The following is a 24,062-nucleotide window of genomic DNA, read 5'->3' on the forward strand; positions in this document are numbered from 1 at the left end:
TTACTATTTGCTTTCTTTTTTTTACCCTAGAGTCAATAATTACAAAGGCGTCTTGGATTGTAGCAGAGTCACAAGCAGAGTGATGAGTCTGAAAGGTGTGAGGGGAATGATCATGGTGCCAAGAGATGGATGCTCCTGAGCTCCTTCCCGTGCTATCTCTGGCCTTTTCATGGTCATTTTATCTGTTAATCTGATTGCCCATCTTCAAAGGTGGGGGATAATTACCTACCTCACAGGGATATTTTGTGTAATGATTAGTGATCTTTATACGTGTCAAACTTTCCACAAGTATTCTTAGTGTTACTACTGTGAGTACAGCACTAGCACAGCATGAGAATATTCCCTGTACTTGTGACTCTGCTTGTGGCCAGGTACCAACTTCTAGGAAGACTGGTGGATATAATGGGAGGCTAATACTGCTGCTGAGCTGTAGTCTAAACATGTGGGACTTGAACTGCAGAGGCCAAAGCTGAAGAGCAGAGATGATCTCCGTTGGTAGCAGAGCAACCCAGAGTCCAAAGGATGCCTGTCTGTAAAAAAAATGCACAGCGCGTGTTTATTTTTAACCTCTCAGTGTTAGCCTTTTAGGAGGATTCTTCCATTTTAGATTTGAGAGTTAGTAAAATGCCAGTAAGAAATGTTATTAGTCAAAGTCGCTGCACAGTGGCACAATCTCCTCCCTTCGACTGGGATTCTGAAAGGAAAGGAAGCAAATTAAAGTTAGACCATGCTGCTCTAAATCCTTGAGGTCTGCCCCTCTCACCATCTTATTTTTCTAGGAACTTAATGGCTATTTATGGAAGTTCTCCTGTGGCTTAGGATTTCTTACCAATCCTGCTATCTGCAGCAAGTGTATATGGTTCAGGGGCACCTTGTTAAGAAACAGAGGAAGTTATCAGGTTCTTTGTTGTGAGATGTGACATCTAACATCTAATGCTATAAATGTTACTTGGGTGAATATTTCTCCTACTGCAGTCACTGTTACACGTGGGCTAATACTGTGTTACGCATTGTGTCCTGTGGCAAACATCTAGTAATAGATCTGTTAGGCATTTCTTTGCCCATTTGTCAGTGGTATCTCTGAGCAGTATTAGTTATGCATACATGTTTCTGTGGCAATACAGCTGTCATCCTGCATGTAGATATTCATATTAAAGGCACATATAAATACCCAGGAAAAGCGCCCATCGGCCTGCTTCCGACCTTTACACATTTCCCATCTCACAGAGCTGTTAGCATCAGCAGACCTTGATTAAAAACACTGCAGTTAGGAAATCACGTATTCAGGGCATCTGCGGATAACTGTGTTTTGTGGGCAGGGGATAAGCCCACGTGTCTTGCAGCTTAAGGTGTGTTTGGGAAATAAGGGAATGGGAGGTGCTGTCCCAGACCCATTGAGCACAGAACTGTTGCAGGTCAGTGCAGCAGTCTCTTGGAGTATATTGAAGAATGGGTCGGAGTGGGTGTCATCAAGGAGGGGGTGTTATCATCTCTTTTTACTCCACGGTGCTTCTGCTAACTGGGAATGCAAGAGGAGCTCTCAAGTCTCACGACGTGCATTGCAAAGTGAATTCAGAGAGCCATACGTGTGAGAGGGATCCCAAGGCGCCTCGGAGCTGCAGGTCTCATTTCCCAGAAATGCTGCCTTTCTCAGAGCAGAGGTGGTTCTTCCTGCGGGTGCTGCCAGCTGTTCCTGCAGCCTCTGGCTGCCTTTGTGGTGGGGAGGCGGGCACAGGCTCTGCATGGGGCAGGGAGCTTGGGAGTGGATGCAGAGAAAGGAAGAGGGGTTAAATGGTGGAAAGTGGGCTGTTGGCAGATGCTGCGTGAGGCTGACCGTCAGCTTCGCTTGGGTTCTTTTATTTATGTCTGTCGCCTCCGAAGGTGGGTCTTGCTCTGTTCCTAGGCCTGAGGTCCGGGGAGGGGGGAGCTGTGGATTGAGAGATGCTCTGATAAAACTGGCTAGTCAGTGTTGTCTTAATATTGTTGACAATTCTGTAAAGTTCCTTTTTACGATGATTTGTTTTAGCAAATTGCGTTTTTTTGACTCCCTCCTTTTTAAAGAGACAATGTGACACTTGTGAGAAGCTTGTAAGAAAAGCAGTTTCTTTTCTTCTCAATGATAGATCCTATCGTTAATTAAGGTTGTGAATTTTTATTTTTTGCCTTGTTTTTAATTAACATTTGTCATTCAGAATAGGATGTGTGAAGATGTTTAAATGGCAAATCAAAAAGATTTTTTGTGCAATTAACAAAGCTACTGGCAAAAAGAATAAAACCTTTCTTGGTAACACGACGTTGTTGTAGCCGTTTCTGCAGGCTATCTCACTGCTACGTCAGCGCTGAAGGAGAGGAAGCGCTGGCCCCGTCCGTAATGCTGTGAGGCGGCTGCAGGACAGCAGAGCCCTGCAGGCGCCATGGCCCCGCCCCGCCCTTCTTCCCGCGTCACCGCCGCGCCTCAGTCCAGCGGAGGGCGGGACTAGGAGAGGGACGGCAGCCAATAAGAGAGGAAAGGAGCTGGGCGCGTGATGGCAGCCAATAGGGGAGGGAGAAAGCGATGTTCCTTGCGGGGCGATAGCCAATAGGGAGTGTGGGGCGGAAGTGGACGCTGATCGACAGCCAATAGAGCGTGGCGTGGGCAGGGCTGGAGGCGGGATAGACAGCCAATGGGGGAGATTGGGGCGGGGCTGGTGGTAGGATGGCGGCGGCCATGGTGAGCTCGGCGGAGCGAGCGGTGCTGGTGAGTGCGGGCGGGGGCTCGAAGCCGCCGTGATTGCCGAATGCACCGGCGGCGGGGCGGCACTACGGGTGAAGCCGCGGGGCTTCGTCCCTTCCCGTCCTGCCCCGGCGGCGCCCCCTTCGAAGCGCTTTAACGGGGCCGAGCTGCCCCTGGGCGGGCGCGGTACAATCCAGTGTGAGAGCCGCTGCCGTGCGCGTGTCCGAGCTGCCGGGGTGGCTGCTGGGCGTCCCTGCCCTCGAGGACCCCGAGGACAGAGGTCGCTGCAGAGGCGGAGGTGCCCGCTCCGGCGGCACGGAGTCCTGAGTCCGTTGTGCCCCTGTGTTATCGCTGCACTCCTTGATAAAGAGTCCCTCTCAGCTTTCTTTTAGGCCTCCTTTAGGCACAGGAAAGCTCCATGGAGCGTTCTCCAGGCTGGACGGCCCCAAATCTTTCAGCCTGCCCGTATCGTGTAACGGCCATAGGATGAGAGGGAGCGGTCACGGGTTGCACCAGGGGGAGTTCAGGTTGGAGAACAGGCAGAGCTTCTCAGAAGGGGTGCTGAGGCACTGCGACCGGCTGCACGGGGAGCTGGGGGTCACTGCAGTCACCGTGCATGGAGGTGTTGAAGAACTGGGGATGTGGCAGTGACTGACACGGTGTGCAGTGTTGGTGGATGGTGGGACAGGATGAGCTTGGAGGTCTTTCCTGACCTTGATTCTGTGATTCTTAGTGGTGTGATTATTGGTGCAGTGATTTGTGCAAATTCTGTTTTATTAAAGTCAGGGCAGGAATGTGGAGAATTGACTTGTCTGGGATGGAGCAGAGAACAAGGCCACAAGGCCTCTGAACACATCCAGCAGAAAAATGATCTTCTCCTAATAACGTGATGCAAAGATAACACACGTTGCATTCTATTTACAGCTTAAATCATTTTCTTATGTCAGTTACATTTATTTCTAGTGTTTGGCAAATAGTTCTAATGCTTCTGCTGCTGTCTTTCCGCAATGTAGGAAGAAGAGTTTAAATGGCTGTTACAGGAAGAGGTCCATGCTGTTTTGAAACAGCTGCAGGATATTTTGAAGGTAAGGGCAATGTGTTTCATGCACCTCTGTGCTGAGAGTTTGCTTGTTTGCTGTTTGCTGTTTGCTGGGAGGAGAAATCTCAGTAGGGAGTGTACAGAAGGAGCCATCAACTGTTTGTTGTGCTGTCCCAAGGGTTTGCCAGCTGTCTGGTTTTGAACACTTGCAGTGAAGCTGTGCTCTCTGAGGATGTTCCATTCTTGACATGGAGCATCCTCCATGCTCCATGCTCTGGAAGGACGTGTGGAAGCAGCCAGGTGTGTGTCCCAGGCTATTTTTGGGGCATGAATGTTTTCAGAACAGAGAATCTGAATCTTCCAAGAAATCTGCCATGTGAGGGCAGGAAGCAGTACGCTTACCTTCAGCTAGCAGGCTACTGCTCATGCAGTAACTTGCACGCATGCCCTCCCCCCCCCCATTTGAGCCCACTTTTCCCCCAACATACCACTTCTCTGCATCACCTGCTCAGGTGGGGGTAGTGGGTGGTGCAAGAGCAGGGACAAATATGAGGGGATGATGGGAGGAAGATGCCCAAGGAGGAAGGATTGTAGCTCTGACGTGGCATATGGCCCAATAGGGGTGAAGATGACCTCCAGTTTCTGTATATATTGTACTGCTTTTGAAGAATGTCTTAGTTTTAAAGATGAGGTATGGCTGCAGGACAGTCAGTGGCCAGTATAACCAGTCAGAAGGGCTGATCCTTGGGGGTGCTGTGGGAGAGCCCTGCAGGCATGACTGTGAAGCTGCATGAAGTGGCTCTCTGACAGTGGACAGCTCTGCTCTGTTGTGACTCTGGGGTGAGCCGTGGCATGCTGGTGCCCATACAAGAGTCAGGGGATGGCTCTGTTCTCTTGTGATCACTGGGCAGGGTGCTGGAGGCTCACAGAAGTGACTGCACGGCTCCAGGCCTCTTGTTGGCATTGTTCTGCCTCTCCCTGTGCCCAGGCTGAGGCGTGCCAGGCCTGGGGGCTCCAGCACTCACTGCTCTCTCTCTGGGGCAGGAGGCCTCCCACAGGTTCGCCCTGCCAGCGGGGGGCTCGGAAGGAGCAGCCAAGCAGGAGAGCTTCGTGCTGAGTGTGGCAGGGTAAGTGGTGTTGCTGCTGGGGCCGTGATTCCCCCCTTGTGGGGCCATTTTCTGTGCTTTGGTGGTGAAGGAATGCTGCCTCTCAGATGTCTTTGGGAACGGTTCCCGTGGCACTGCTGAAGTAAAGGGGCCTCATTCCATATGGGATTTTGCCTTATGGAAAAACAAATTCTTACGGCAGGTTACTTTAGCAGTTTGTCTGTGTTCATGTTTCAGAGGCTGTTTTGACTGGACTTTTGCAGCTTCTTACTGTCTCTGTAATACAGTCATTGATCCCTGACCACGTGCTGGTGTACTGCATCTGTGCACTGCTGTCAGCAGTTCTTGCCAAGGGACATTTGATTCTGGGATCTGTGAGCTTAACCTACAAGACCTGCTCTGACTCTGACCTTGGATAAATCTTAAGCATTGTTGTAATCTCCCTAAGATAACAATGCTAAATCTCCTTGACACAGAACAAACAGAGCTTTGTATGTGGTCCTTCAGGAGTGTAGTTCTGAAATAGCTGTCCATTTTTTGATCTACAGCATAGTCCTCTGTCTGAATGTCTGTGCCTTGGCAGGGTTACAAGCCATGGGCATAGCAGAGTGCCTTGCTGCTTAGAGGCAGCATAGCGAGCGCCAAAGAAGGGTGCAGCATTCCTGTCTTGTTTTTGAAAATCACAATCTTCAAATCTTACAGCATTAAAATGAGCCTAGCTTTTATTCCTCGTTTTTCCAAGGTGGATCTTAAAAAGTGCAAATCTGAAGCACCTTACTATGTAAGGTATGGAGAAAGTGAGTTTTACAGCCCAGGCACCTCAACCCTCCCCCACTGTTTGCTGGGGGTGTGAGCCATCTTGCAGGACCTTTGAACGGGCATGGGGTATGCTTTTTTTGTTTGTAACAGCAGCCAAAGTGTTGATAGGTGACACATGAAATAAACCCTGTTTGGAACAGAACGTGATGTTTTAGGTAGGGCAGGCAGGGTGTGGTGGTGCACAGTGTATGGCAGAACACCAAGAACTAGGGATTTGGATGTGTTTGTAGAGTCCACCTGACCCCCAGAGGGAGGGGAGCATGGCTGGCTGCATGGCCTGGGGAGGAACAGTGCTTGCTGGCAGTGTGTGTGGGTGTCTGTTGTCTCCTATGACCTGTGTTACCCAGATTTTCTTCTCATTCTTTTCATTTCAGCATGGACCAGGTAAAAGGTGTGTTGACACTGCAAGGAGATGCCTTGTGTCAAGCTGTAAGTATATCTGTACTTTGTACCATAAAGAGATGTGAGAGAGGTCTTCGTTGCTATGCTTTAAAAGTGATCAATAAGTATTTCTTGTCTTCCTTAATAGGCCTTAAATCCTTAACGTTTCAAGGACTGTTGAAATTTTTCAAGATCCAGCATTTTGAGCGCTCCCCCTCCATGGCATACCACTGCACTCTTGATGCCATTTGAACTGGCAGTGGATAAGAGATGTCTTTGGTTGTAGTTTAGACCATATAGACCCTTAGACTTGGACTTTTTGCAAAAGTTTTACCTCTTTGGCTTCAAGAAAGAAGCATAATTGATGGAGGTTATGTTGGTAGTCATACCAGCTGGCACTAAAATTCCTATGGTGCACTCAGCTTTTATGGGGATTCTCTGCCTTTACTACTTGCATTGTTGTAATTCCAAGCTCTCTTGAGAGAAAACTTTGGGGATGAGATGGTGCTTCCTGCCTGGTTCTTGATATGCTGAATTCCCTTCAGCTTATCTGTGGTTTTAACATCTTCTTGGAAAAGGACTGATGTTCTGACCATGGTGGAATGGCTTTTAGCAGCTTGCCAAGATGGTGTGAGAGGCAGAATGGATTGGCAGCCTCTATGTTCTGCAGGTGGGGATTGCTTGCTCTGATGTGTTGGCTTCTTTCTTCAAGGACCTTAATTTGAAAATGCCCAGAAGTAATCAGCTCCTGCATTTTGCATTCCGGGAAGACAAGCAGTGGAAACTGCAGCAGGTACTGTTCACTTTGTAAGTTTACCCCTCTGCAGCATCTGCTGCCTCATTTCTTTCAGTAAGGACTATTCCATCCTAAGTTGTGGTAAAAGCTAAGGGAGGAAACATACGTTTAAATTGAATGATGGTGCTAGGAAAGCAAGAAGTGAATTCTGCTTGTTCCTGAAACACCACCAATCTGAAGGCTGTTTATATAGAGCTCATAATCCTTTAAAAGGAGTGTTTAGAGTGTATGTGCAGCATGTAACTGGATCTAAAGGCCAGGCAAGCAGGACAGAGAGCAGCTTCAAAGGTTTTGAGCTGGTTCAGTCACTTGCTTTCAGTGTCTTACAGAAGCACTTTTTAATGCTAAGAACAGCTGTCGCTGCACTGTGCCCTTGTAGCATAGCTGAGTTCCCTCAGTTAAGGATTTCAGTACTGAATCTCTTACCCCATTTTACTGAGAGATACTTGATTTCAGAACCTCATCTAGAGCCTGGTCTTGAAAGTGTGGTTTCCCACAGTTGTCATAGCTGAAGGTTGAAGAAGGATGTATGCTGTGTACCTTCCTGTGCCATGGCTTGGATGTTTCTACATGGTTGGTGTATTTGGTCCTGGAGTGCAGTTTGCAATGACTGTTTGGGCAACAGCATGAAATCTTTATAAAAATGTAGAAAATTGTGTGCTCGAGTTGTTGATGCTGAATTGAGCTGTGCTTTGCTTTGTGTTTCAGCCAGTCAGGATTGTAGATAAACTGTGCTTTACACGAAGCTTTGGTGCTAACACTCTGCAGTCTGTCCTGTTCTGTGGCTGTCTTTGAGATGGGCTTCTGCCAGCTGACAGCTTTATTCACTTGGAAAAATTATGCTGAACTGTTGTTAAGATGTGGAATGTGGATGTGGAATGCTTCAGTGTAGAAGCATTTACTGTAATTATTTGGAGATCTTTGTCCTGTCTGGGCTAAAATTGAGGATCTTGAAGTGTTGTATTTCCCTTAGCATGTGGTGCCAGTTGGAGTCTTGTTTTTCTGTGCAAAGTGGGGTAAAGCCATGGGTAAGAAATAGCAGCTTAGGTCTGGTTTTGAGGAACACAAGCACATGCACAGAACTTGACTAGAAATGAGAGCAAAATCAAGGGGAAATAGAAATAAAGCAAGTCCCTGTGATGGCATTATTGGTATTGCTGAGTTTGTTGGTGCTGCCAGGAGCTGTGTTGTTTGCACAGAAGCACTTGAGAGACGCAAAGGCTGGAAGTGGTGGCGTTCTAGAGATGTCATAGTTCAAATGCCTACAGAATCTCTGTACAAACTGTCAGTGGATTTTATAATATTACCTTTCTGTAACCTCCAATGCTTTGTGCTACTTAAGAGCAAGACTCTGATCCGTGAGCCCAGGATAAGGAGGAACCAGTGCCTGGATCTACACCAGGGAGGCCTCTACAAATTTGAGCTTGCAACTGGTGGTACTGAGGAGTAGCACAGATGTATCAAGCAACAAATATCCCAAACTTATTTCATCTATCTCCCAGCAGCCACATTTTCATGCGGACTTGTCTGCTTTCATTTCATTTATTGTTCCTTCTGAGTTACCCGTCAGTTCTTTTGTGCTCTCTGGAACTAAATACAAATCACTTTTTCCCGGAACTGTATTCCTCCTCCTCTGGTTTGTCTTTGCACCCATGAAAACACTGGGGTACACCTACTGAGCTTGCTCTGATAGTTGTCTCCCAGCTGCAAGCAGTGCAGTGAGTCTCTGCAGTGAGAGAAATTTGGGCTAGCTGTCTCCTGTGTTTGGTTAAGTTCCACACAAGCAGCGCAATGGCATTTTCTTGAGGCTGGAAATAACCTTCAGCCCCCAGTGACTACAGGGCATGTGTCATTTGTTTTAGCTCTAAGGAAGAAATCATTATTCGTGATGGTAGACTGAACTACCATATGCTGTCAGCAGTGAGAATTCGTGCTTGAATGGTTGTGATCAGAGTGTCTGATGTCACTCTTCCTTTGGGACAGCAGCAGTATTTTTACTGAGAGTTCATGGTGTAGCTATTACACTGTTTAATATGTCCAGTGAACAATATAGTAATGTATCTGGACAGCAATGGCAGATTTGTGTTGGCAAGTATCTGGTAGTAACAGGAAAATGGCCTTAACATGTAAGAAGTCACCATTTTCTTAGATGACTCCCAATGAGATGGGGAAATGTGTTTTCTTTTGTATATTACAGAGAGTGCTTCTTTAATGCTGCTACATTTGTACCCTTGCAGATCCAGGATGCTAGAAACCATGTTAACCAAGCAATTTACCTGCTTATGAACAGAGATGTAAACTACCACTTCAAGACAGGCTCAGAGGTTCTCAAGGTGAGGAGAAAAGCACTCCAGCTGAGTTGGAGTGTGCATGTTTCTCATGTTTCTTTCCTCTGTTTGCTTTTTTTTTCGGTGGGAGGGGGGGAATCTTACTGCACATTACTGTCTTGTCTCTTCATACTGGAAGTGTCAAGGAGTGTCTGTGTGACCTCATTTGATATGAATCTATTACCAGTCTAGCATCAGTAACGAGGTTATAAGTCACACTGAATGCTGATCTGAGCAGTCAGTGCCTGTTGCACAGCAGTGGTGTTGTGAGAGAGCCTCTCTTGGGTGATGTAATTATCACAGAATCACAGTTCTTGGATGGGACTTCTGGAGATCTCCCAGTCCCCATCTAAAACATGTTCTCTACAGCAGGTTGCACAGGAAAGTGTCCAGGTGGGTTTTGAATATTAGAATATCTCCAGAGAAGGAGACTCCATGGCATCTTTGGATAATTTGTTTCAGGGCTGTGTTATCCTCTAAAGAAGTAGATCAGTCATGCTTTTCCCTGTCGGTCAGTGCTCTTGAGGAGAGGAGAAGAAACAATGCAGTTGTAGCAAATAAAAGGGAACAGGATTTACAGATGGTTTGAAAATGGCTTCTCCAGTTGCTGCTAGTGATACCTGTGTGATACAGACCAGCTGCTGTGTGGGATACAGCCCAGCCTGGACATGCTCTCTGGACCAGAGGTTGGGCTTCACTCAGTAGAACTCAGAACAGTATCAAACATTTCAGCTGAATTTCTTTAGTTGCCATATGTATGCACAAGGGCTGCTGATAGGGAAGATACAGTTTTATTATCAATATCCTTTTTAATTTTGATGGAAGGAGAGGGGAGAAATTAGTCAAGATTTTAAATACCTTCATTTTAGCAGCTGTAACCTTGCAACAGACAAATGTTGCTTCCCACTTCCCTGAAAAAGGAAGTCTGCCTGAACAGAGTCTTTCTTGCCACTTTCGTAGCATTGAATTTATCCTGGATATCTAACCTAGATCTACCCGCCTTTAGTTTAAAGCCATTACCCTTTGTGCTATTGCTGCACTCCTTGATAAAGAGTTCCTCTCCAGCTTTCTTCTAGGCCTCCTTTAGGCACAGGGAAGCTGCTATATGGGCTCCCTGGAGCGTTCTCTAGGCTGAACAGCCTCAATTCTCTCAGCCTGCCTTCACTGAAGAGGTGCTCCAGCCCTCTGAGCTTCTTCCTATGGACCAGATCCATATTCTTCTTTGGGTGCCCCAGAGCACCAGCTCAAGTTCCATTTTTTTGTCTACCAATAATGCCAGGCCCTTCTCCACAGGATTGCTCTCAGTGCACTCCTTGCCTAGTCTGCATTCCTGTTTGGGATTGCTCTGACCTGGGTTCAGGACTTTGCATTTTGTCTTGTGTCACCTCAGTCAAGACAAGGAGGGGTAGAACAAGTTTTCTTTCTTTGTTGTTCTTGTATACTTGTTAGTTTTCACAACTCTAGCCAAGTTCTCCTCCAGCTGTGCATTGCCTTTCCTGATCTCCTCCCAGCACTTATGCATCTTTGAGCATGGTGCTGTATCACTGTATGAGTCTTGCTTTACGATTTCAACCATTGCCAAAACCTCGTATTTGTTGCTGATTGATTGGTATTTGTGAGGAAATGGGAATTGTCATCCTGTTGCCATGAGTTTATAAGAGACCACAACATCTCCTTTTCCAGCAGCCTGTATCCAGTCACATTCTTTTGTCTGCTAGTCCTTGTGGGAGCCACATCTTCCCAAGTCCCTGAATTCTGAGTGGAAGAGGGTGGTTGTAACACTGGCAGAATCCTACAGCCTTTTGCAGCACGTTCTCAAGAGCAGTTCATGGCTTTCCACTCAGCACTGTACTGTCATTTTCCAGCTTATGGATGCTGTGATGTTACAGCTCTCAAGAGCACGGAATCGACTCACCACTCCAGCCACTCTGACTCTACCAGAAATTGCCTCCAGTGGTCTCACAGTAAGTATGTGGTAGTCTAAATCTTCGGTAGTCTAAATACTTTGGTAGTGTGCAGTGGTCAGGATATTGTGCTGCATTTTGGTGGGAATGAATTTCTGAAGCCTCTCCTGGGAAGGGAGAGAAAGGGGGAGAGAGAAAGTAAGTGCAAACCCTGAGCTCTTAATTCTTGTCTGTTCTGTATCCCTTGGGGTGTGAGGACTCTGGTTGTCAGGGAGAAGTTGTGTTCCCTGTCCAGGAAGGTTGTCCAGGGATGATTTCTTCTTATGAATACTATTCCATCCGCTTTTGGCATCAGCACTCATGCCCACACCATCTGACCAACTGCAGCAGGAGGAGCAGCCATTACATGCATGCTGCTCAGTCTGTTTCTTGTGTCACATCCCACACTATGGGCTGCTTGCTGTACAGCTTAGAAAAGGTAGTGATTTTGTAGCATTAGAAATAATGGACTGTTCACTGATTAAAAAAACAACTTATTTTCTCACTAGAAAATGTTCAGCCCTGCTCTTCCTCCAGACATCCTTGTGAATTTCTATATAAACCTGAATAAGCTGTGCCTGACTGTCTACCAACTCCACGTGCTACAGCCCAGCACGACCAAGGTGATGTCTGCCATTTCTTGAGCCTTTTTTATTTACCTCTCCTTCCCTCCTACTGTGAGGAGATCACACTGTTACAGAGTGCACTGTTACAAGCATAAGATAATGTATAAATCGTGGTGACTGGTATTGTGTCTGTATGTAGGTCTACTACAGCCAAAACACTGGCTCTAAACCTAGCTCATGGCATGACTCTTTAGCCAAGAGGAAAATAACAGTGCTCTGGAGAAAGTCATAATTATTTTTGCCAGTGTTTTATCTTGCAATATAGTTGGATAATTTTTACATAGTTCTAGAAGGGCATAGCTTTGTATTACATTTTATACTGAAGTCACATCTTAGGTTTTCTGAATGGGGTTTTGGTGGTTACTTTTCTGCTTTACATAGTACACTTGGGTCAGCTTGATGTCCCATAAAAACAGAATTAAACTCTTACAGTTAATGAAATATAGTCCCTCCGTAAGGATATTTTTCCTAAAATCAGTTTTCTGCTCTTCTACTAGATATTCTGTTCAGTGGGAACTTATTCTATGATTGTATAATCTGGAGCTAAATTGGACTCAGCCACTGTGTAGAATGTTCTTCTGAAGGAGCAAAATGGGATCAAATGGCATGGATTCAATATGAACAAAGTATTCAGATGTATACAGCAGCTGTTTTTTTTGTCAAGCTACTAATTTGCACATCTTCAAAGTATTTTACTGCCTCAAAATCCTAATTGCCTTTGCCTTCTCTTAGAACTTCAAGCCTGCTGGAGGATCCATCCTGCACAACCCTGGAGCCATGTTGTAAGTACAGTCGCTACAAGGCTGTGTAACAGTGATAGGAGGATGCAGAGGGTAAGGTCCAAATGGATCAGATGCTCTCATCGGATTGTGTAAATGGAAAAACTAAACTGAGCAATTTGCTGTGGCTGTACCTGTAATTGCACAGCTACCTGCGACAGTGTTTCTTTAATGACTGTGAGAAAGGCTTTTTGGGATTCAGCTCACCCACAGAATGTCACGAGTTTGGCAAGAGATTGGAGTCATTAGCCACCAGAACATCAGACTGTTGGTATGGCCTCCTGCATTACCTGCAGTGCTCCTCTCTGGAAAGTGATAATGTTTCTACCTGAACCCTATTGAATTGTGCTAAATTCTGAGTCCTGCTGGAGGTAGACTGAGAGTTTGTGTTCTGTAACTTTGCCAGGTGCTGTTTTAAATGAAGAGGTCATTCTGACTCCTTCTGTGAGAATGGAGGACAGTTTTGTGTTCTGTGCTGCTGTGTGTGAAGCTGTGCTCTTCTTTTACCCTATCCAGTGAGTTCGGCAACCAGCGGTATGAAGTCAGCCATGTCCATAAAATGGAGTCCGTTGTCCCATGGTTAAATGATGCCCTTGTCTTCTTCACAGTTTCACTGCAGCTTTGCCAGCAACTGAAGGACAAGGTAATGGCCTTAGAGAAGGAGCTTTGTTTTATAACTCTGAATTTCGAGGGAACCTCAGATATCCTAAAAATCTGACGAGATATTTTGTACAGCTGGTACACAGACTGAAAACAAGCAGTGAGTCAGCGCTCTGGAGCCTAGGAGCTGGCTGTCGCTGGCGAGCAGACAGCCATCTGGGGGGAATGTAGCGTGGCAGATGTTTGCTGAGCTAGATGGAAAGGAACAGGTCAAAGTTTTTGTGCTAGTCGTGAGGTGGATGTTAAGAAATGCCAGTGTCCTGGGGAGGAGATGTGGAGACCTATCCAGCAAGCTGGTTCACTTTCAGCTCTGCAACTGACCTGGCTGCTACCTTGGCAAATAACAGTGTGCTCTAAGCCTCTTCAGTGACAACAGCAGCAAATCTGTCTTTCTGCAGCACAGTGCTAGATAATACTGTAAAACTCAATCTTTTCACACTTATCGTAAGCTCATTCTTCTAAGGTCGAGAGATTCCAGGAGCTTAACTGCTTTCTCTCTTGCTTTCCAGATTTCAGTTTTCTCCAGTTACTGGAACTACAAGCCATATTAATTCCCTGTGGACCTTCCGAACCCTTAAAACACTTCCAGTGTCTCCCTGTTTGTTTTCTGTGTGCCACTTGAGTCCAGGTCAGCCTGTGAGGAGTGCTGTGATTCGCTTACCTCATGGTCCTCTTCAGGGTAGGGTCAATGGACCTGGAGGCACATGTCTGGTAGCCTTGTCTGGGAATAATGCATGAGCAGGGCACCAAGCAATACTGTGTGGTTGGTGGGAGCTTCCACCTGTCTTCATTGTGTGGTTTATGCTTTGCCAACCTCTGACAAACATCAGTCCCTTACAAGGGATGGGGAGCTGTGGATCAACCACGTTCAGTAACAGTATTTGCACACAGTGCTATCACTAACTGCTGGACTGTGAGCTGGTTGGGAAGGGGTGAAATTAGACTCATCTAACACACCACAAAAAGTGCATGGCATGTTGGTCCAGCTGCAGTTATGACTAGTTCAGCTTTTCTCTCCAATCTGTTCTGGCCATACCCGTGTTACTGATTCCCCTTTGAAGATATTGTTACTTGCTACTATTTGAGCTTTTTTTCCTTGGCATCAATGTGATCATCTGTATTATTTATTTTTCCTAAACCCCAGTCCAGCCACTTGGTTTTTTTCCAGGTGTGGTATCTCATTTTCATTGCCAGCTTTTGGAGCTGCCTTGGTACCTTGAACACAGCTGTGCAGTCTCACATCCTGTCATTAAACTCAAAGTGAGTACCACGTTGTTACTATGATTTGCTGCCTATTTATGATTGCTACATTATGTAACTCAGCCATCTAACCATTGGTAACTGTGAAATAAAGATCCTCAGACATACCATGCTCCTGTGGGTTGTCTTTGCTGCGAACAAAGATTGCCAAAGGTTCTGTGCTCTTTTTCAAGTGAGTGCTTTAGTTGTGCATGCTGTATTACTGCCTGGAGAATGGAGCCTAAGAGCCTATAGTTCTTAGCCAGTGCCATCTGACCTGAGTGTTATTTAAAGCCCTTCTCCAAACTTCCCTTGACAGTCATGTTTTGAAGTGGCTGTATGTACTGTGACTGCATTGAGTTGGCTCTTGAAGCTGACTGGCTATGTTGGAGAAGCATTGCCTGTCTCCTGCTTGGCAGCTACTCACCCTGTCCAGCCTGTGTTTCTGATGGGTTTCATCACTGGAGGACCTTACCCAGGAGCCTAGATGTGTGCTGAGGTAAGCAGAGCAGGCTATGGTACATCAGGGCCATTGAAGGCTGTCTTGACAGGATGCAGGATTTTGTTCCTTTCCAAGTGGTATCAAGCTCTCTGCTCTAAAAGGAGAGATCACAGAATGGCTAAGGTTGAAAGGGAATGTAGGCGATCTGGTCCAACTCTCCTGCTCAAGCAAAGCCACGTAGAGTCAGTTGCTCAGATGGTTTATGAGCAACTCCGAGAATGGAGACTAGAGATAAGTCACTTTGATCTTTTTTTCTTCTCTTTGGATCTCTGCTCTGGGCGTATGTGTTCTCTCCCTTTTGTCTGTAAGCTCCCTTTCTGTTCCATAATGAGACCCTTGGGATCCTGGAGTGAGTTTGTGCCCCTTGTCTGAGGACTTGGCACCAGGGCTGTGCTTTGCCTAACATGTTAATATTGCAGGTTGCAGGCATTAGCACTTCCTATACATGAATATCAGGCTGTGACTGATTAATGTATGTGTCAGTAGTGAAAGGTGGCAAGTAGAGAGGCCTGGGTGAGCTAGTTCAATCGCAGATACAAGGGTAATTGACTGGAGCTAGTAATGTAACTAGTTGTGGTCATGACCCTGGGTATGCATTTACCAGTCCTTGCTCTGTTCCGGACTATTTTCTGCTTAGAGAGTGGCTACATGTGTGTGCTCACCACTAACAGCTTCTCAAATTAGAGTATTTCTATAGTTAATCTCTCTGGAGCTGTCTGAACTTCTCTTTAAACCTCTGTGTGTGTGGATGGAGGATTCTCTTTTATTTCACTCTACTGTGTGCAGTGCTGTCAGTGTTGCTACATCCTCTCCAACGGTGATTCCTGCTGTCAAGGATACAACACTCGATCTGTGTTTGTTTCCTGCCAGTGAAAACAGTCTCCTGTTCTGAAGGGCAGGAGTGTGCAGAGTGAATAGCTGTCCTCCTTCCAACTCTGATTCAGTGACTGTGCTGTGAGAGCTGCTAGGCAGCAGGGTGGCTCCTATACAGAGGACACTGCCTTGTTTAATGATCCAGAAGAGCAAGATAGGAGCAAGGTAAGTGGAATTCAACAGGCACAATACCCTGGGCTTATGTCCCATGGTTTGAAAGATAGAACAAGGATCTTCCAATTACGGTCTTTACAGCTTATTCCTTTTCCACTCTAGCCCTCTGAGGGCAGAGGAAAAAGTTAGAAAGGTTTTGCAGCTCAGTGAGGTTGGTATGGCACAGCTAACAGCAGCACCCCTCTCTTTGCAAGTGCAAATGTAAGCTGGGCCACAGTTTTAGCAAGTTCTTGACAGCACAAGGTGTGTGCCACAGTACTGGCAGCTTCTGAATGGTACACACATCGTGAGTGTTGCTGTGCAGCTTAGGCAGAATGAAGTAACCAGGCTGTCAGCCCTCTCCTGTGAAGAGTTTCTGTGGCCTTCTGGTTGTTTTTTTTTTTTGCTTCCTTTTGAGAAGCTGTGGCTCTCATGAGCAAAACCTTTCGTGATGGCACCTTTTTTTTTCCATTTTGCCAGGGGATATGTAGTTAATCTACATTTTTTTCTGATGGAGATAGAAGCATGCTGCTTATATTCTGTGGCTGCTTGCTTTTGAGGGGGTCTAGCAGCTGAGTTGTTGCCTGGATGCTGCTGATGCTGAAGCTAAAGAAGACACTGATCCTTGGACCTTGGCTGTTGAAGCTCTAAGTGCTATTGGAGAAGGAGCTAGAGTTGCCTAAACTAAAATGAAAAATTCACAGCATCGCAGAACTGTAGGGGTTGGAAGAGACCTCTGAAGATCATCTATCTAGTCCACCCCCATCCTGCCAAAGCAGGTTCCCTAGAGTGGGCTGCACAGGAAAGAATCCAGGTGGATTTTGAATATCTGCAGAGGAGACCACAACCTCTCTGGGCAGTCTGTTCCACAGCTCTGTCACCCTCAAAGTAAATAAGTTCTTCCTCATTTTCGTACAGAACTTCTGTGTTCCACTTCATGCCCATTGCCCCTTGTCCTTTTGCCAGGCAATCCTGAAAAGATCCTGACTGCTTGCAGTGCAGCTTGTAGCAGCAGCACTGCAGCAGGCTGATGGTAGAGCAGAAACACAGACTATGAGTAATTAAGAAAGTTTATTTGACGTCTGTCTCAGTCTAAGCAGCTATTTCTGTCTTGCCTACTGAGTGGTGACACACAACAAGCAGGCTCTCTTGGTGCCCTTAGCACCATCTCAGCTCTGAGCAGAGCCCGGTCAAGGCTGACCAGGTGCTATTGTGGTTTTCTGGAGCTGTTCATGAAACTCGTGAAAGTATCTGATGCCTGCCTGCTCAGGCATTGCTGTGAGCTGCTCAGAATGCTGCCTAACATCCCTGGTTTCCCATCAGAAAGCCCTGTGCCACTGCTCCCATACACAAGCACATCCTTGGCTGCATTTTAAAATGTCTTCTGTTCTCAGTTCAGAAGTGGACCTTTCTTGTTCTGCATGTGCACTGGCAGAAAGGGTCGCTGCCCATCTTGGGATCACACTTTACAGGTATACAGAATATCACCAAAAAGTAAAGGTGTTTTTCTATACCAATCCACCAGGGACTGCAGGGTGCTTAGTTAAGGGCATGATGCTTTTCAAATGGAAAGCAGTGCTAATCTTTAGCATGAAGAACAAACCTTTTCTTTTCTGCCTGTAGCCTGTCTCCTGGATGCAGGAGGTTCCACATTCACCCCAGAAGTGCAGCAGTAAGGTGATGCAAGTCTAGCGTGGAAGGGCTTGAGAGCTTTGGTCACAACAACCCCAGGCAACCCTACAGGCCTGGGGAGGAGTGGCTGGAAAGCTGCCTGATGGAAAGGGACCTTGGTGTGCTGATGGACAGTCAGCTGAATGTGAGCCAGCGGTGTGCACAGGTGGCCAAGAAGGCCAATGGCATCCTGGCTCGGATCAGGAATGATGCGGTGAGCAGGACCAGGGCAGTCATCCTGCCCTGTACTCAGCACTGGTGAGGCCTCACCTCGAGTGCTGTGTTCAGTTTTGGGCACCTCAGTACAGAAAGGACACGGAGGTGCTGGAGCAGGTCCAAAGAAGGGCAACAAGGCTGTGAAGGGCTTGGAGAATATGGCCTATGAGGAGTCTCTTCTCACTGGTGACAGGATGAGGGGAAGTGGCCTCAAGTTTCACTGGGGAGGTTTAGGTTGGATATCAGAAAAAACTTTACAGGGTGGTTAGCACTGGAACGGGCTGCCAGGGAGGTGTTTAAAATCTGTTTGGATGTGGTGCTCAGGGACGTGATTTAGGGGTGGGTTGTGAGAGTTAGGGCGTATGGTTGGGTTGTGGTTGGATTTGATGATCTTGAAGGGTCTTCTCCAAACTAAGCAATTCTGTGATTCTGTGATCGTGCAGACATAATTCCTGCTGCTGTTGTTCCACCTGCAGCCCTCAGCAGCATCTGCTCACACCTGCCTGGCTCAAAAACTTAGCCTGTAAATGTAGAAATGCCCTTTGAGAGCCCAGTTGCCTTGAGTAGAGCAATCCCTGAGCAGGGCAAGGTAGGAAAAGGCCAAACTCAGCCAGCAGGGTAGTGCCTGCTTTTAGCAGCTTGTGTCTGTAGCATGAGCAGCTGAAGCCAAGTTCCACCAGTGTAGCCCAGAGCATCAGGGACTGAGATGGAGTGCCCAGTGACATGGGACTGGATTGCAACTAACATCACTGTAAGAGGAAATAAAGGAGTCTAGGTCCATGGTGACGTGGGTGGAGAGCTCTGTGTTTGCCTGCACAGACTGTGCTGCACAGACTTCCTGCTGAGTTGGGGTGCCATTTGGGTTTTCTAGTATGAGTTTGAATTACTGGTAGCATAATGCATCTGTCCGGGCACAGGGGCAGGTTGCAGGCACAGCCCCAGGTGGCTGGGGATTCTTCTGTCCATTCTTCTGTAGGGTCAGAGAGCAGCACCCACAGGAAAGGCAGTAATTTATTTTCCCTCTTCCTGAAAATGGTTTTGGCCTTTTCTGCTGCTCCATGTTGTTATTAACAGGTGCCAAATTAATTTGGCAATTCAGATCACGGTGCTGGACTTCATTGAGGCAGTACAACCTATTCCTTATGAGAACCTGGAGCATATTTCTGAGAAGCACAGCTGTCCTGAGGGAATGCTGCTTGCAGACAGGAAAATCTTAATGCTGAGAGGCACTTTCCATTCTCACACCAAAAAAAAAACAAAAAAGAAAAAAATCACATAGCAGAAGTAGTTTGCTGGAATTGAGCCATCTTGGTTTTGGCAAGGGTAGGACTGGATGAGTTGCATGGGGCAAAGATGTGAGTTTAAGCCAAGATGAGCTGTCCTGGGATAATGTGAGCATAGACAAAGTTTTGATTCTAGTTTACAAGGTGGTAGTAACTGTCATAAACTTAATTAATGGCGTTGAGAGTGGTTTTGGCTTCATTCTTTGGTTGTGTGGCCCAGCCTGCTGGGCACATCTGTTCTCAGGAGGGCACTGTGGGGCCACAGGATGGCTTTCAGTTCAGAAGCCGAGCTTAGGGTCAGGACAGTTCTGCTCACAGTGTTGCAGAAATACGCACAGGATGATGCTTCACAGCAGTGTGTGCTGGTCCAGTGCCAAAGAGAAAAGGCACCCAAGGGCTCTGCCTGCTGTGCTGTTCTGTCACCTGTCATCTGTGCCTCCTCGAGACGAGCCCTGATCCCTAGGGGCCAGGACAGGGATTTTGCTCACTCATACTTCAGGCTTGACTGTGCTCGTGTTATCTGAAATGACAGCAGGCAAGTTGATTTGACAGGTCTGTACTCCGTGAAGTCACAGTCAAGCGGTGTTTCATGCCTGTCTGGTCCATCTCCCTGATGCTGTGTGGAAGGAGGGAGGAGGTTTGCTGGAGGTTGCTGCTGGGCTGCAGAGAGCCTCCCACCTCTGAACACAACTCGCTCGGACAGAGCTTGTGCCCAGCTTGTGAGGTGTTTGCTCCAGCAGAACTATTGCTTCTGGTGTCCCTTGTTTTGGCAGCCTGCCTGCTGTTCCCAGGATGGGGCATAAGTCCCCCTATAAGTCCCCTGTTATTGGGTGCCATTATTGAAGCTATTTTAAGAGAGAAACTGAATCACTATGAAGTTTATTGCTGCCTACGTGGAGCAGGGAGGCTCAGACCTCAGAGCTGTGAGATTTTTTTTTGCTATTAAATGCTTAGAAAGGATTGCTGGTTGGTGCTGCTGCTGCCCTCACACTATCAGGCAGAAGAAGCTGAGTGTTGTGGCCAAGGCTGGGTATAGATATGATGCTGAGTCCTTGAAAGCTCGGGCAGTCCTCTGGGTCCTGAAAAAAGGCAGCAGTGCACTGCTCCATGAGGAGCCACTTGCAAATACTCCTCCCTGACAGCCTTAGCCTGCAGGGAGGCCACAGGGAATGGGAGTGCTTCAAAACCAGGTACCCTGCACTTTTTGTGCAGAGACTCACTGAACGCACCTCATTGCTGAACACACCTCATTTATTGATCTTCCAATTGATACCCAGATTGCTGATTGCTGCTCTCTTCTGCAGGTCCCCCCAGATATACTGGTCCAAAATATGGTGGGCTGTCATGCCCTGGAGACGTCGTCCAGTTCCCCCTCAGATTTGGACAGCAAGAGGAAGCTTTCTGGTTGGCCTTGGCTACACAGTAAGAACTCAGTTTGCTGTGCTACCTCCAATCTGCTATGCTGATGCCTTTCCCCATCAGAAAAGCAAGAGCAAAGCTTTGCCTGTGCAACATTTTCTTTGTTGTGTGCTCACAGGGTGGTACCAGCAGGTCCCTGCTGCAGGCTGACACCAGGCTAGAAGGACACCATCACACCACCGAGAGAGAGATGGGGTGTCCAGCTAAAACCTTGCTGTGTCCAGCTTGGGTAAGATCTGGGGAGAAATTGTGTCTCAGCAAGAACTTCCATGGTGTCGATACAACTCTTGCTGCATAGAGCAGCCATTCCTCACAGACTGCCATGGCTAAGCATGTGCTGCACAGATGTGCTGCACTTCTCTGTGCACACAGACCTGTTCCTTGGTTGTCCTCTCAATGGTTTATTGCACACATGCATCATGCTGGGAGCACTGAGGTGTGCAGAAGAACACAGGCATCCATGCAGTGTATCCGAGGGGGAGGCAGTTCTTTTTGCTGGAAATCTCTCAAGAAATTGGAATTGTTTGTCCTGACTGCTGTGAATAGCTAAGAGTACAATGTCTCCCTGCTTCTCATCACTTACAGTCTAATTAGAGCCCAATTCCACTGCCATTCAAACTGAGCTGTCAGCTCAGGCAAATGAATGTTTTACCTCTAAGCTTCTTATCAGCAGAGTCTGTAATTCACCTGGAAGATATTCATGTGTGCCAATTCACTGCCTGAGGAATGGAATGACGTTTGTCTCATTGCTGGGCTGCTGATTATGAGAGCTGGGATAGGGGCAGTGGCAGCAGGGAAGGCAAATACATTTGCCCACTTGGCTGGCTAGAAGCCTGAGTGGTTTACAGGCAGATGAAAGGTTACACAGGGAGACTGAATGGGACACTGAAAGCTTGGTAACACAGGGAGACACAGGGAGTCTGAAAGCTTGAGTGGGCAAAGAGACAATCTGACGCATTTATTTGTTGAGTGATTAGGTAGATATAAATGGACACGAGCGAGACCTCAGTTAAGCAGCTGATGAAAATTGTTTTGTTGTCTGGCAAATGGCCCTGGGAACAAAAATGATTTGTGCTCCAAAAGGAAACATGGACTCCAAAATGTTGGGGCTGGTGCAGGAGGCACTCCTTGGCACCTGAGCTGTAAAATCACTCGGCATCTTGATGGATCTCCTCAGTCTGCTCTCTCCTCCCTGTGTTCCTGTTGCTGGTCCAGCTGTTCCTTTGTCACAGATTTGCCATCTTCCCCACTGCGTGTTGGGACTGGGACTCCCTCTTTGCTGGACATCCCCAGGAGAGCATGGAGTACTTTTGGCAGCTGCAGTCACAGGGTGTTGGGAAGTGTAAGGCAGATGTGAGAGCAGTTTCTCCTTTTTTTTAAGTAGATCATCAGGTTCTGTACTTTGCAGTGGTGTGAGCAATGCTGCTCAGGTTATCAGTGTGGTCAGCCCACATTTTGGGAGGTTTTGGGGTCAAATCCTGCATAGGGAGTCAGGCCATAAGTGAAGAAAACAGGGAGGGAATGTAAACTTGCATACGAATGCATGAAAAGGGCTACAGAGCCACTCGGTGCCTTTCTGTTCAGGTTATCTGCCCACCAGATGTTATTCCTAGACCTAAGCATGCTCCAGAGAGCCTGGTGGTCTGACAGCAGATCCTGCTCCCCTGCAAGCCTACAGTGGCATGAACTCCTACAAGGACCATCACTGAGGCTGATTGAGCTTTCCTCTGAGAAAGCTTTGGACGTGAACTTGAGCACTTCCACGGGCAGGGTGGAGGATTTGCTGCCAATTATAATGACTGTCACCTTGCCAGAGAGAAGAAATGCACCCATTCTAAGTCAGAACACGTGCAACTTCTGTTTTCCAGCTAGATCTGAGATTCCAACCTGCAAATGGGGCTTCTCTGTTTTTGCTAGCACAAAGAGGTGGTGTATGTCTGGACTGAATGCCAAATACCTGCTTCTTTCCAGCCTGCCAAGTGAGCGGGGAGAAGAAGGGTCTCCATCACAAGCAGTATTCACTCATTCTCACTGATTCTCCCTTTCTAGTGATGATCTGTGGCACAGTCATTTTAATGGGGTTTTAACCCATGTCTTGTGCATTATTCTGATTTTGTATTGTTCTGGCCTTTTAATCAAGCACTCAGGCATGGGACAGTGCCAATCAAAGGGGGTTATAGAAAATAGCTTTCATCAAGGTCACTTGATATTTTTCAGTACAGGATATTTTATGTCAGAAGACATCTGTAAAAGCTCTGTTCTACCATTGTGTGGCAGTAATCAATGAATCTTATTTTAGTTTTTCCATCATTCTGCTGATGCCTGTCTAAAAGAGCACAGCTGGACTGTAGAATCATCAAATCATTCAGATTGGAAAAGACCTCTAAGATGATCTCATCCAACCATCCACATACCACCAATACTGCCCACTAAACCACATCCGTGAGTACCACATCCACACGGTTCTTGAACACCTCTGGGGAGGATGACTGCATTACCTCCCTGGGCAGCTTGTGCCAATGCTTGAGCACTCTTTTGGAGTGGAAATTTTTCTTAATATCCAACCTAAACATCCTCTGGAACAATTTAAAGCCATTCCCTCTTATCTTATTGCTGTTACCCTGGAGTAGAGGATATCCTCCACCTTGCCACAACCTCCTTTCTGAGACTTATAGAGGCAATAAGGTCTCTCTGAGCTTTCTCTTTCCAGCTGCTCCTCCTGAATGGACTGTGTGCCTGTGCTGTGTGTGGCCTGTCTCCAGTAGTAGTGCTGAGGTAGTGTTGGCATGTGGGCATTGCTGGAAGGAGGTCCCAGTGGACCTGACTAGGGACAGCTCTGTGCAGAGAATGGGACGAGCTGCGTTGGGTTGGCTTGTGAACAAGCTGGTGCCTGTTGGCATTGGGTTGTGGTGAAAACAGAGGTTCCCATCCAAAGGAGTATTGGTGCTGCTTGGAAAGGAAATGTTTTGTGCTGAGAAAGTCAAGGGGATACTGCTGTTTACGCCTGGTCTCAGGCTGGTCCCCTGGCCTGTCTGCCTGGGGACAGCAGGCTTTGATCCAGCACTTAGAGGAGTGAAGAAGGCTCCTCCTGTCAAAGGGAAGAGGCAAACCTGCAAAGAAGTATTTAATGCACCTGAGTTCCTGATAACTCTCCAGTCAATGTAGCAGCTAACCTGAGGAGAGTCTGGAGTCCCTGATGGGATGGCTCTGAAAGTATGAGGGCTGCAGAAGAGTGGGAGCTGCCTTTGGCATGCGGCTTTTCCCTAGAGAGAAAGGAACTGAGGCAAAACCAAGGACTGGTGCTGTAGGGAGCGGCAGGAGGTGCGACTTTTGTATAAGTACATCAGCATCAGCCCTCAGATTGGGCTCTGAAGCTGTCAGAGTGACCATGGATCTTTGGGGCAGTAGATGTTTTGTGTCAGGAAGTGGAGCAGCACTTCTGAACGCCCAAAACATCCCCCCCAAAAAGGGATTTTGAGCATGCAGTCTTGAAGTCTAGAGCTTCCTTGCCTCTGAG

General features: G+C 47.1%; 1 protein-coding gene across 8 annotated transcripts in view; it reads left to right on the top strand.

Moving 5' to 3' along the window:
- Positions 1 to 2,681: 2,681 nt before the first annotated feature.
- Positions 2,682 to 24,062, top strand: part of ROGDI (rogdi atypical leucine zipper) — a 63,037-nt gene continuing 41,656 nt past the window's right edge. For 4 of the 8 annotated variants that reach the window (XR_006177591.1, XR_006177590.1, XR_006177593.1 and 1 more), the window contains exons 1-13: positions 2,682 to 2,737; positions 3,727 to 3,798; positions 4,797 to 4,879; positions 6,052 to 6,106; positions 6,771 to 6,851; positions 9,092 to 9,187; positions 11,047 to 11,145; positions 11,634 to 11,747; positions 12,483 to 12,532; positions 13,046 to 13,172; positions 13,699 to 14,449; positions 20,431 to 20,548; positions 20,664 to 20,774. Coding sequence is in view for 1 of the 8 variants with exons in the window: in XM_042864047.1 (XP_042719981.1) it covers positions 2,696 to 2,737; positions 3,727 to 3,798; positions 4,797 to 4,879; positions 6,052 to 6,106; positions 6,771 to 6,851; positions 9,092 to 9,187; positions 11,047 to 11,145; positions 11,634 to 11,747; positions 12,483 to 12,532; positions 13,046 to 13,172; positions 13,699 to 13,740 (861 nt within the window). In the remaining 7 variants the exon portion in view is untranslated. Of the gene's footprint in view, positions 2,738 to 3,726; positions 3,799 to 4,796; positions 4,880 to 6,051; positions 6,107 to 6,770; positions 6,852 to 9,091; positions 9,188 to 11,046; positions 11,146 to 11,633; positions 11,748 to 12,482; positions 12,533 to 13,045; positions 13,173 to 13,698; positions 14,562 to 15,800; positions 15,969 to 20,430; positions 20,549 to 20,663; positions 20,775 to 24,062 lie in introns of those variants that run through there. The other 4 variants (XR_006177592.1, XR_006177595.1, XR_006177596.1 and 1 more) reach the window with 4 other exon arrangements.

Source organism: Lagopus leucura, unplaced genomic scaffold, assembly GCF_019238085.1.
Source record: "Lagopus leucura isolate 7727_CA_CO unplaced genomic scaffold, USGS_WTPT01 Super-Scaffold_760, whole genome shotgun sequence".
In the NCBI taxonomy this organism is placed as follows: Eukaryota; Metazoa; Chordata; class Aves; order Galliformes; family Phasianidae; genus Lagopus; species Lagopus leucura.